This window comes from Vanellus vanellus, assembly GCF_965231255.1.
Source record: "Vanellus vanellus genome assembly, chromosome: 3".
NCBI classification, from domain to species: Eukaryota; Metazoa; Chordata; class Aves; order Charadriiformes; family Charadriidae; genus Vanellus; species Vanellus vanellus.
The window spans coordinates 129,438,589-129,451,623 of NC_138907.1; the positions used below are offsets into that span (position 1 = coordinate 129,438,589).

General features: G+C 50.0%; 1 protein-coding gene across 1 annotated transcript in view; it reads left to right on the top strand.

The window, feature by feature from the left end:
• The window catches only part of DTNB (dystrobrevin beta), a 216,009-nt gene that overhangs the window by 119,962 nt on the left and 83,012 nt on the right, over positions 1-13,035 (top strand). Inside the window, 1 exon segment of the mRNA XM_082481519.1 lies at positions 5,323-5,410. Within this exon segment, the coding sequence (XP_082337645.1) occupies positions 5,323-5,410 (88 nt within the window).

A 13,035-nucleotide genomic window follows, 5' to 3' on the forward strand; every position in this document is an offset into this window, starting at 1 on the left:
GTCCATCCAAGCTACATAAGGCGTACAGCAAGCAGAGCCCAGTGGACTTCATTTATCTTATAATAACATATTTTTCTTTTTTTACTTACTGTATTGTTGTGGTAGCAAGCCAGATTGGTTAAGTGCATTTCAAGGAAATAATAGAAAATCCCCACCCTAAAGGATGTGCTACAGGCAAAGACAGCTGCAGAGCGCAGCATGTTATACCGTATGTGGTTGGAAAGCTCACGGAGCTGATGGGTTGTGCTTTATTACTTGGACGGTCGGTTGTTACATATTTCGTAAGCCCCACTCCGCACCGTTCAGCACTGCTTTTCCCCAGTCCCCGTGAAGCCTCTATTTCAGCTCTGCTTTTCACCAGAAAAATTAAATACCCCTACCTGGGGTGGCGTTATTTTTATGTATTCTGAATTCTGCGTTTCCTGCAGAAGACAGCTGGCCACGGGGTTTATGTTTTGCCTTTGGTGGGTTGATCTGGGCGGATGGGTGGGTGGTCAGCTGCTCGGCTGCTTTGATTTGGTTTCCTTTAAATTCCTGACTCTCTGAAACGGCAATTGTCTGTGGCATTTTAAAGGAGAATGAAAGGAAAAAAAATTCTTAAAGATATTCTGTCCCCAAGATCCTTACTCTTGGCTCGGCATCAGCTGACACCTGGGACGTTTGGCCCTTCAGGTCAGTGCTGGGAGAATGAGCGATGCCTTCTTCTGCTCTCCTCTGCCCTTCTCAGCATCATCAATTCCCAAGCAGTTTTGGAAGGAGCCTGAGACCTCAAACCTCCCCCCATGTTGTATCATCTTCTCTTACACCCTTTAGGGCCGGCCCGGCCCTCGCCACTGCTTTGGCTGTCCCAGCTCATTTCTGTGTTAGCGTTCCACAACAGGGCACTGCCGTCTCGCCTCTCTTTACAGCCAGCGCGTGCCCCCATTTTCCTGGGCACGGTTTCATGAGAGCCTCGGGACAACAGCAGTGCGGGGTGCTGATTTCCCCGCTCTTCCCCCGTCCCGTCCCACCTTCCCGTAGCCACCGGCCGAGCTGGCTCAGGCGCTGCCCTGGCAGAGAACCAGGGACGTTTTGTCAGACCAGTCCGAAGCCGGTCCCATTGCCTCGGCCGGCTCGTCACGTCCCCCGGCACGACTGCCAGCACAGCGGCGGAGGGCAGAGGCTGCGGATGTCCCTGCACACGTTTGGGTCAGATCAGAGTGACTGCAGAAGCAATACTTTCTGTAGGTGTTCATCCCATTGTCCCAAACTTTTCCAAGGACACCTAAAAATCAGCACCTCTTCACCCTCCCTGGCCCCTCTTGGGGTGCTCCTCTTCTGTGGCTCAGATCAGTTTGGTTCTGTCTCATTGTCTCAGGGCCGCAGCGACAGAGCCAAGCTCTCCTTCTGCATGTCAAAGCCTCCCCTCGTCAGACCTGTCCATCTGCCTGATCCATGTGTCAGCTGTCACCTGCATCTCCACGGGAAGTAGGAGAGATCATGGATTGAGCAATCGGTGCGATATGGGTAGCACAGCACTGTGATAGAGCCATAGAATGGTTTGGGTGGAAGGGAACTTAAAAAACATCGATTCCCCCCCCTGCCCTGGGCAGGGCCACCTCCCCCCAGCCCAGGTTGCTCCCAGCCCCGTCCAACCCGGCCTTGAACACCTCCAGGGATGGGGCAGCCACAGCTTCTCGGGGCACCCTGCCCCAGGGGCTCACCGCCCCCACAGGAAAGAACTTCTTCCCAATATCTCATCCAAATCTCCCTTCTGTCAGTGTCAAACCATTCCCCCTCGTGCCACGGCTCCCCTCCCTGACCCAGAGTCCCTCCCCAGCTCTCCTGGAGCCCCTTTAGGCACTGGAAGGGGCTCGGAGGTCTCCCCGGAGCCTTCTCTTCTCCAGGCTGAACCCCCCCCAACTCTCCCAGCCTGTCCTCCCAGCAGAGGGGCTCCAGCCCTCCCAGCATCTCCGGGGCCTCCTCTGGTCCCGCTCCACCAGCTCCATGTCTCTCCTGTGCTGAGGCCCCCGAGCTGGAGGCAGCACTGTGGGGGGTCTCCCCAGAGCAGAGCGCAGCAGAGGGACACAGCCCCCCCTGGCCCTGCTGGCCACGCTGCTGGGGATGCAGCCCGGGATGCCGGGGGCTCGCTGGGCTGCCAGTGCATGGTGCCGGCTCCTGGCCAGCTTTCCCCCTCCGCACCTCCAAGCCCTTCTCGGCAGGGCTGCTCTCCATCCATTCTCCACCCATCCTGGATTTGTGCTTGGGATTGCCACAACCCACATACAGGACTTTGCACTTGGTCTTGTTGGACCTCATGAGGTTGGCACGGGCCACCTCTCCAGCCTGTCCAGGTCCCTCTGGATGGCATCCCATCCCTCCAGTGTGTCAACCACACCACACAGCTTGGTATCATCGGCAAACTTGCTGAGGGTGCCCTTGATCCCACTGTCTATGTCACCAACAAAGATGTTAAACAGCCCCAGTCCCAGTACTGGCCCCTGAGGAGCACCACTCGTCACTGGTTTCCACCTGGACATGGAAACATTGACCGCAACTCTTTTGGTGCGGCCATCCAGCCAGTTCCTTACCCACCGAGTGGTCTGTCTGTCAAATCCATGTCTCTCGAATTTAGAGACCAGGGTGTCGTGTGGACAGTGCCGAATGTCTCGCACAAGTCCAGGTAGATGACATCGGTTGCTAAACATGTTTGGTCAAAATAGACCATCCAACCTGGCCCAGTGTTTTTAAGACAGGGAAATCTGTACTGTTACCTTCCCAAAATTCTGCTTCTGTAAAATCTCTGACCTCTCACTCAGGTGCTCTTCTCCCTCCTGCGCTCCGGGCTGAGGCCAGGCTTGTTCCTCCCCCTTGCTGCCCTTCCTGTTCTCCTCGAGCTGCTGCGTTTTCAGGGCAGGGGTCCTGTGCGATGTCTCCACAGAGATTAAAAATACGAAGAAGTGAGTTTTCCGTCGTGAAGCGATGTGAAGGATTCTGTGGTGTTGTGTAGATTGTGTTTAATGGCGCTCTGTTAATGCGACAGAGCTGTAGGTTGCAGTAGCGGTTCATTTGTTCAAAGTGGTTTGTACGAAAGAATACACGGGAGGGCCAGGAGATGTGCTTGAACTCCACTTCCTCTCCGTATGTAAAATATTTCTAAAAGCAAACACAAAAGGATTTTTTTTTAATTACAAGTTCTCTTCAAGAAAGCAAGAAATTGTCAATGACTATTTCCTAATTCACTTAGATAAGACGAGATAATAGTTCCAGTAGCTGGGAGAGGTATTAGGAGATACCAGATTATGGAAAGGGTAGAAGGGGTGGAATGGTCTGCATTCCTGTGAAAGCAGAAAAAAGCTTGAACGCACAAAATTATAGAGGAAAGCTAAAAAAAAACAATATCCAGTTCAAAAAGTCTGATGGGAAAGATTGTTCTTCAAAAAAATAATCAGAAAATGAACTGGTGTGAGGGCGCGTGAGAAGCTCACTGAGCCACGTGTAAAGACTCTGGGTTTAGTTCTCTTAAACCTGTTTTCCCCCTGTTGTAGCTCACCTGCCGCCAGCTCCTTCCTTTGCACTCTTGAGTTGAATATCTTCAGGTTGGTATCCGGCAGCCCAAACACGGAGGCTGAATAGTGCAGTTTATACTCATCGTAGACCCGTCTGTGTACACTGTAGTCGTATGTCTATTAAATTCAGTCCAGTGTCTCTAAGCCATCTCAAACACATCATCTGGCAGACTTTCAGAGTCTTAAAAGAGACCGAGTTGTTAAATTTGGCATTACAAAAAAGAAAATAAATCCACATTTTTAAATAAACATGATGTATGCGATATAGATTCAGTTCTTTAAACAAGTTAAACATAAACCTGTGAAATTAAGCTTAAAGAAATGCAAATTGTCTTGTGAAGCAGTAATGTGGACGAAGAGCAGCTTCTGCAGTGCAGTAGGTACGTGTCTCTTTTCCTTTGCCGCGGTCTGTGGCGCAGTGCTGACCCTGAGCGTCGCTGTGAGCGCGTACCGGCCCGGCGCCGCCCTGAGTTGTGTCGGCCGGCGTGGCGTTGGTGCATCCCACGTGTAGCACCGAGGCTGGCCTTGGAACGGCTGCGTTGCAACATGAAGCGCATTGCTCAGTCCCACATTAACCCGCCTTGCTTTGGGTTGATAATGGTTTGGTTTCGGTCACTAATTCAGCGCCTTCCCTTTTAAAGGGAGATGGTGGTGGGCGGTAAGACGACAAGCAGCTATCGAGTAGTTCGGTTGGATGTTGACTTAGCGAGTTGCTCTTTCGTTTGGCTTTCCCCCGCTGACTCTCTGTGGCAAGGCCACGCCGCCACCGAAACCGAGCGGGTCGTGGATCTTAGCGTTGACCGGTTTCGGTTAATACAACTTGAAACCTTTGTCCCACCGTCTGTTTAGAGTTCAAAGGACGATTGTGAATGGTAGAAAGCGGTTCAGCGCTCCAGGCACTGACCGGGTTACCGGGCCAGGTTGACCACGCTCATACCAAACCAGCAGAGGGGATGACGCTGGCGTTCAACACGAGGCGGACCCAGCGTTGCCTTTCCCTTCCCCGCCGGGGATCTCTCACCTTTGCTGTCTCTGCTTTTCCTTCCTCAATATTCACCGTCCCTTGCTTCTGTCGCTTCACGGTGCTGTCACCATTGCTGGTGGCTATTGGAAGCATTTTGCAGTACCTCTTTCCGCAGCGTTCCCCAGGCAGCCGCAGCCCGCCGGCGGGGGCCGTGCCGGGCGGCGGGAGATGTGCCACCCTCTGCCGCCGGTGTGCGGGGCCAGGGCGCGCGTCCCCGGCAGCCTGGCTCACAGAGCTGCTGGCACTGGCGGCCCTGTTGTTGGGCGACGGAGCCCCTTCTTCCCAGGTCAGCGTGGTGCCCCCTCTCTTCCTCCTGGAAACCATCCTGACTCTGACGCTTGCCATCCTCCGTCTCTGGAGGAGAAGGCTTTTCTCCATCACCCAGCACATTCACCCCCCCCCCCCCCGAATTCACCATGGGTGAACCAAACGCATTTGCAGAAAAGCTCCTCAGAAACAAGTTAATTTTTTTCCTAATGATATGGGTATATGAATTGTGGAAAACAAGTTATTTTAATCATTTAAAACCAGAGTTTGTGAATCCTGGGGAAAGTGCTGCTAGGCAGAGGGTCTTGAGAGCAGTTGGAAGCAGAATGGAAAAGGGGATGATCTAGATTATTTCCAGTGCCACTCTTCTGCTCCCCGCCACTGTCTCTTTGCAGTAATGCACCCTTTTCTCTGTCGTCCCCCGGTATGAGCAGCACCTGGAGGCAGCGGGTACTGACGGGCTGTTGTGGCTTTTCCCGGCAGTGTCCTGGACAGCCCCGGCCGGCTGGACGAGGAGCACAGGCTGATCGCCAGGTACGCCGCCCGGCTGGCTGCCGAAGCTGGAAACACAGTAAGTGACTGTTCATCCCTCTCTACCCACCGTGGGATACGGAAGGTGGTTTTCAGAGTCTAATTAGTAGCTTAGCGCTAATAGCTGCATGAAACTGTCTTTTTTTTTTTTTCGTTTATTCGGCTGATGCGAAAGAGCGGTACGTTTTCCTCGTTTTCAGCAGGAATCCTGCGTGCTCAGGCAGTGGGGGAAGAGCGGGGAAACGGGAAACGACAACGCAAATTATTAGAAATGAGGTCAGAGGAGACGAGAGAATAAGCAGATTAGTCCTACTTAGTCTGGAGAAGAGATAAATACAGAGATACCCGAGGAAAGCAAATCACGGAACAAACATTCTGGAATATGTTTGTTGCAGAGGGAAGGAGCCCGAGAGAGAGAAAGGAAGGTCTTCCTTATGTTTGCAGTCTCTTGTAGTTAAAGAAACTAAAGGAAACACCCAACCCATTTTAAATTGGTAAAAATAAATACTGCTTTAACAGAAAATTGCTATAGGAGATCATGGCAATTAAGAACGTACAGAAATTCCATAGCATAATTGCAGTCTATCTGGATGGGGAGATACCCCCTGTGCTGTTTAGCCCGTGCGAAGGAGAGCGGTGTTTGCAGGAGCAATCTCCCGCGTTGCGGAGCAGCAGTGGATCTCCCTGGAGTCCGCCTGCCGCTTTACAGCATTTCCACCGAGTACGCTGCTCAGAGGCAGCTGGGCTTAGCCCGTACCCAAAACCTGGCTGCTCTCCCCGTCCGTCGACGGTGCACATCCTCGGGACAGCTGTAACAGCCCCAACGTCTCACCCTCACTGCTGCGCCCCACCATGGCTATTGCAAAACCTGTTCCTATCCGTGTACCATTTCGGATGTAGCCCTTGTCTTCTGCAGCCTCCAGCAGGAGCAGTGACCTCTCCTGAGCATCTTACCACTACGGCAGCGTCTGCATCCTGCCACGTGTTGGCACAGGGTGCCCCGAGAAGCTGTGGCTGCCCCATCCCTGGAGGTGTTCAAGGCCGGGTTGGACGGGGCTGGGAGCAACCTGGGCTGGGGGAGGTGGCCCTGCCCAGGGCAGGGGGGGGACTGGATGACCCTTAAAGGTCCCTTCCAACCCAAACTATTCTGTGATTCAATGATTCTATTCTATGATGTGTTAGCGTGGCTAGAGAAGCATCTTCACGTCAGTGTTCTCAGTCCCCTTTTCATTGCATATTTGTTGTATAAATCCGGCCAAGTCCTTCCCAGCCAAGGTGGGCTCACGCCTCCTCGTAAGTTCCTTCAGTGTCTGTTCAGCCAATGACCTGACTTTGCCATACAGATATGACCAGATATTTCCCTTTTGTAAAACTTTAATATAAAAGAATTATGCTTTTTAAACATCTTTAACTGTCAGTTCCCATTATCTCTGTGAAATGGCATATTGGCATTTCTGAAGTCAATCGGTTCACTAGAACTACGTTCGTGTTGAAATATTAAAGCAATACAGTGCAAACTTCCTGGTTCAGATGGAAAAAGAGGGAAATTCTGTGTGATTTTTGTTAAAATTAAAGTTCTTGAGATAGTAAATGCTGAATCTGTTTCACTCTGGAAAATGGTGGAAGAATTCTTACTCATGACTTGACTTTTTCTGGTAGTAAGAAAGAAACATTATGGAAACTAAAGAGTCACAATATCGGCTCTGAAAGAACCTGATCGTTTAAAAATCCTTAAATCACCTCAACCCGTTTGTGTGTACTTCGTAGTTCTGAAGAAGGTCAAAACCAAAACTACTTACTTGGGTGCAAAGAAAGCAGCATTTAGAGTGTATTGAGACTTTTCAAAGACCTTTGACAAATTACTGCTTTCTCTTCATCCAAATAAGTTACACAGTAGTGTAGACGTCAAAGTGCTGCCAGGGATTGAAGTGAGGAAGAGAAGGGATGTAAGCGTGACAACGGTGTGTTTCCATTGCGACCGGCACTCAGCAGCCAGGAATCGAAAGGTTCATGATGGGGTCCACTGCTTACCCACAGTCCGGAAATAGTAATCAGCTGAAATGAGTATATTTTTCATATTCTGAAAGAATCCGAGTTTAAAGGCCCTTTTCCAAATGCTCTGCTTCATGGCAGGTTCAAATTATTTCTTGCCAACAGGAGATGCCCCTTCCCTGGCCAGCGCTCTGCCTGACCAGTGGCCAAGTTGGCCAGTTGTCCCACTGAGCTCTGGGACGGCGCGCGGCGGCTGCGGGAGCGCTCCTGGGCGTTCGCTGGTTGTGGGGAACGGAATAGCTGAGATTTGTCAGCCACAGTCGCGTTTTTGTGATAATCATAACGTTAAAACAGAGAGACAGGAGTAAGTTAGAGGCTGGGAAATTCAAAACAAAACCAAAAAAGGAACGATTTTTTCTTCCCATATGGAATTAAAATGGGGAATATCAAATCACAATCCCAATATAATACATATCTCAGAGGCCCAGTAGGAGAAAGGTGCTCATTGAGTACACGTGGCTGTGCGCTTTACCGAGTGATGCGGTAGGAGGTGCAGGCAAGGGAACGGCATCGTACGTAAAGGAAATACACGGTGTAACTGCACAAAAACGTCACAGAGAAAGAGAAGAACTGCACAGTCCTTGTGGGTTGAAATTCCAAATGGTTAATAGTAGAAAAGAAATACTGACCCCCTGATTAGACAACAGTAGCGATGAGGAAATGTTAAGGGAGGTGAGACAAGCTGTGAGTTCAGGACAAGTGACAGTGGGAGATTTCAGTACCCACATAGAGACCAAATCAGTGCCCTTTCAGGGGGAAGTGCAGAAACACTTCGGAGTGCAATGAATGAATAAACGCTTCTTTGAATAAATGCAATAAATGAATAAATGCTTCTTTGAACGACTAGTTTTAGAATCCACAAAAAGATGCCCTCCTGGATTTGGTCCTGGATGGCGCACAAGGACTGGAACCAGTAGCGTTAAGTGTGCTAGCACAGGGGTCACCGTCATGCGCGTAGGCTTGGCCGCAGGAGAGAGCACGCCAAGCACACCTGTATGCGGGTCTTCAGTTAAAGGGAACTATGTGAAAATGAAGCAATTAGAAAAACATCCTAAAAGGATCAGTCCAAAAAGCAGGAAGCCTGTAAGCTGCCTGGAGGCTGTTAAAAATCCCGTCTTAGAAGCGCAGGAAATCTGTACGTCAAAATTCAAAAAGAAAACAAAGCCATACAAAAAACCTCTCTTCGTGGGTCAATAAGAACGCTGAGGAGGATGTCCCAAGGAAAGGATGGCATTAAAGAAATGGAGAGCTCGCCCCAATGGAAAGAAAAGGAAAGCCTATAAACATGTCTGGTTAAATGTTAACAGGAAATTCAGAGATGGGAAAACAATTTGAAGAGCACTTCACAAGGGGTGCTGAAGTCTATAGTCAAAAGATTTTCAATAGCATCAAAATTAGGAATCTAACTAGGGAATCAATAAGACTTTTTGGTGACCGAGGTGTACAACGGAGAAGTCAGGAGTGAAAAGACCATAGCAAAGAAGCCCAATGAGTTGTTTGCATCGGTCTTTACTGCTGAAGGTGCATCATGTAACGTCTGCTTTATAGCAGATCAGTTGGAGGAGTCAGATCAGTTCAAAGTAAATATATGGGAACTTTTAAAACAGGTAAGAGGTAAGTCACTGCAGCTGCCTGGCATTAACTCGGGAGTCCTTGACAGGCTGGAGGAATGAGCTGACAACTGTCATAGAATCTGGTTTGGGTGGGAAGGGACCTTAAAGACCATCTAGTTCCAAACCCTGCCGTGGGCAGGGACACCTCCCACTAGAAGAGCTATAGAGAAGTTCAAGAGAGCCCAATGCCCGTCCTGCATCTGGGAGAGGGTAACACCATGCAGCGGTATGGGCTGAGTGCCCACGGGCTAGAAGGAGCTTTGCAGGAGAGGCCCTGGGCGTCCTGGTGGGCAGCAGGAGTCCGGAGCGCGGCCTTGCAGCAGAGCAGCCCACCGCGACTGAGGGTGCAGTCAGGAGAACGAGGGTCACTGGTCGAGGGAAGAGACTTTCCCCCTCTCTTCAGAGCTGGTGGGGCCACATCAGCAGTACTGGGGCTGGTTTGGGGCAAGACAGACGTGGGCGTACTGGAGCAAGCCCGGCAGAGGGCACTCAGATGGGTGGTGGCTGTAGCACGTGACAGACGAGGAGAGGCCGAGAGCTGCGTATGTTCAGGATGGAGAAGAGACAGCAAAGGGGGATCTCACTGCTGTCTGCAGCTGCCCAGTGAGCCAGGGGGGGACCTGCCAGCCAGCTCAGCCCCCGCAGAGGCGCACAGTGGCAGGGCAAGGAGCAGCAGACAGAAGCTGCAAGAAGGGAAATTCCAACGATACCTTAAGAAATACTTTTTCGCCATTATAACGGTCAAATATTGTTGTCCAAGTGATTGTCCAGAGAAGAATTGGAATCTTCCCACCTGGAGACATCCAGAGCTCAACTGGACACGTTCCTGAGCAACCCGCTGTGAGCTGGCCCTGCTTTGAGCAGCACACGGACTAGAAACCTCCAGAGGTCCCTTCCCACCTATATTTTTCTATGAATCTGGACCTTAAAGAAAGTGGAGGATGGGAACAAACCACCGTAAAGGGGTTATGGAATATTTGTCAATGAAGATTTTAAAGCCAAGACAGACCGGTATCTGCTGGGAATACTTGAGAGAGGTTGACGTGAACAAAATTATTTCTTGATGTCCTCTCCAGCCCTACTTCTGGGGTGCAATACGCTTTATTCTTTAACGTGCTCTAACTGCTAGAAGTTAAGAGGATCCCAGATGCAGACTGTTCATACTCAGGCAGCCTAATGCAAAGTTTCTTACTCCTTCCTTTGAAGTAGTTGGCAGCGGTCACTGCTGGAAGCTGTACGTTGGATTATGTGGCAAAGGATCTGACTCAGCCCATCAGTTTCTGCTTTTTCTCAAATTAGATAAAATGTTAGATCTGCCTTCTGCAGGCTCGTTGCTGGGATAAATGTCGCTCGCCATATGAATGCAAATACATTGCATTAACATTTCTAGGGGAAATGCCGTTGCTGGAAGTCTTACAGGGGCAAAATAATTTGAGGCAGATCTCAGAGTTAATTCCTGAACTCCAAGTCTGTTCCTTCTTAAAGAAGAAGAATGAATGGGGAGGGAGGAGAAGAAAGGAGAATGGATGGTTTGTGGCTCGATGCGCGGGAGCTGCGCGGCGGGGCAGGCGAGGCTGACGGCGTGCGGCCCGTGCGGTTGCGCACTGCGAGACCCCGGCTGAGGCCGCGTTCGCTCAGACGAGCTCTGACGCGGCTACTCGGGTTTTCTTCAAGCCAGTCTTCAGCAGACAAAATCCCTTTTATTGAATTCACGTCGCTCAGGGCTATGCGTGGCCTGCCAGCTCGGTCACAGCGGAGCGCTGTGCGTTAAAATAGCTGTTGGGCGGCTCCGCTACACCGCGCAGCTCGAGAGCGAAAGGGGAAAGCAGAAGGTGACTAGATGAATAAAGTGAAGAAATTAACGGAAAGCGAGCCAAACCTCGCTTAAATCACGGCTTTCAAGATCACAGCTTCATCTGTTTGTCTCCCTCTGCTGATCTGTTCAGATTATCAGTCTGAGGTAGGAAAAAATCTGGTATTTCCTATCAAGCACCATCTTTTGATAAAGGCAGGGACTGAAAATGACGTCCCGCCTCCCCGGCCCCCTTGCCTGCCTTCCCTTACCAAACCCCTTCCACGTAGGCAGCACATCCCCCCTCAGCGCTGCCCTATTGCTCGGCCAGAGGTAATCCTGCCTATAAGGGGACTGCGTGCTTTTAAGATAAGGGGCGATGACATGTATTTTAGGTGAATATATGTATATACAGCCATATATATAAAGCGACCGTAGGCCCTCTGTTACCACTGTCCTACACAACACCTCCCTTTCTCCAAGCCAATACCACCTTCATCTCCTCTTCCACCTGCTCTACCTCAGCTCTTTTTTCCCCCCTCTTCTGCTGTTAGCACACTCCCAGGGCCTCAAATTCCTGCTGATAGGCCCGGGCAGGGTGATTGGTACAAGCCCAGGTCGGTGTCTGGTCTGTGAGCCGCGCGTTCCCACTGCTTCCCGATGACTTCTGATGGAGAGCACCCACCACGGTGGGCAGCAGCCTGGGGCTCTCGGCAGGAGCAGAGGTTCACAGGGACGGTGCGCTCTTGGCAGGACTCTGCTGACCTTGGCAGCCTTGCTGCTAGGAAAAGCGTGAGCACCTGATAAATATAAGATAGTATTCAATTATGGATGAGTGGATAATTAGGTTGGGTTATGTGGATGAGTTACAATAATTAGGTTCTTGCCCACGTTGCTCTTTTTTGAAAACAGTGTGTGGTTGCTCTTCTTCCTATCATCATCTCATCTAATTGAAGCTACTGTACCTACAACCTAAATAATATTTGCAATATTCCCTGTATGAAACTTAGGCATTATTTCATAAATATTTTTTAAATAAAGAAAGAACAAGTAAACCAGATTTCCTGTTATACATCTTTGCAGGATAAATCTGCAGCTTGGTTCTTTGAGCCCCCTGGGCTGGTGGGAGGTGTCCCTGCCCAGGGCAGGCAGTTGCAAGTAGGTGATCTTCAAGGTCCCTTCCAACCCGAACCGTTCTATGATTCCATGGTTCTTGGAGCGTTTCTTCTTCTCCTGGATATAACAGTTATAGGAACCATTTTTGTTATTTGTTTCCTCTTCTTCTTTGTCAGTTGATCAGAAGACGACTGTGATACCACAGTGATGGGCAGGTGAAGTACTGGTTCAGACTTCCCGTGACACTATGAAGTCCTTGTACTGAGGAACCTGGAATCTGATGCCCGTGAGCTGCAAGCTTTACTGTTCTTTGACAGTTTCTTCCAAATCAGGGTGATGGAAGAGTGGAACTGCTTGCAAAACTGGCTTTTTGGGGGCTTGATTAACCTGTCATTAAATCCTCTGCTATCACTGAAAAAAGACTACACTGTAGGTGAGGTCTGAATGCTCCCCACCAGTCTGAATTGAAGTTCCAGCATGGAATTCTGTCAAGTTTAATGGTCCATTCATAGGAAAACTAAATTACAGTGCTAGAAGGTTTTACTGATCCTGTGTGATAGTAAGGATTTTAAGTAGATTTTATGATCATCATCTTGTGAATTTTCTTACTGAGAGAGGATGGGGCTGTCATTTGCATGATCTTCTCGGAACTGGTGAGGCCTCAGCATTCCTGCTGAGCACCAGGAAAGCAGAAGACAATGGTAAGCGTACCTTCAGCAGTGTTGGAGAGTTTACTTACCTTTTAAACTTTAACTTTTAAAATTCTAAAATTTAAAATTTTAAAATAACTTTTTTCTCGTGAAACCCCCCACCTGGAATATTGCGTCCAGCTCCGGAGCCCTCAACATAAGAAGGATGTGGACCTGCTGGAGCAAGTTCAGATGAGGCCACAAAGATGCTCCAAGGGCTGGAGCCCCTCTGCTGGGAGGACAGGCTGGGAGAGTTGGGGGTGTTCAGCCTGGAGAAGAGAAGGCTCCGGGGAGACCTTATAGCAGCCTTCCAGTGCCTAAAGGGGCTCCAGGAGAGCTGGGGAGGGACGTTTTACACAGTATCACAGTATCACAGTATCACAGTATCACAGTATGCTAGGGA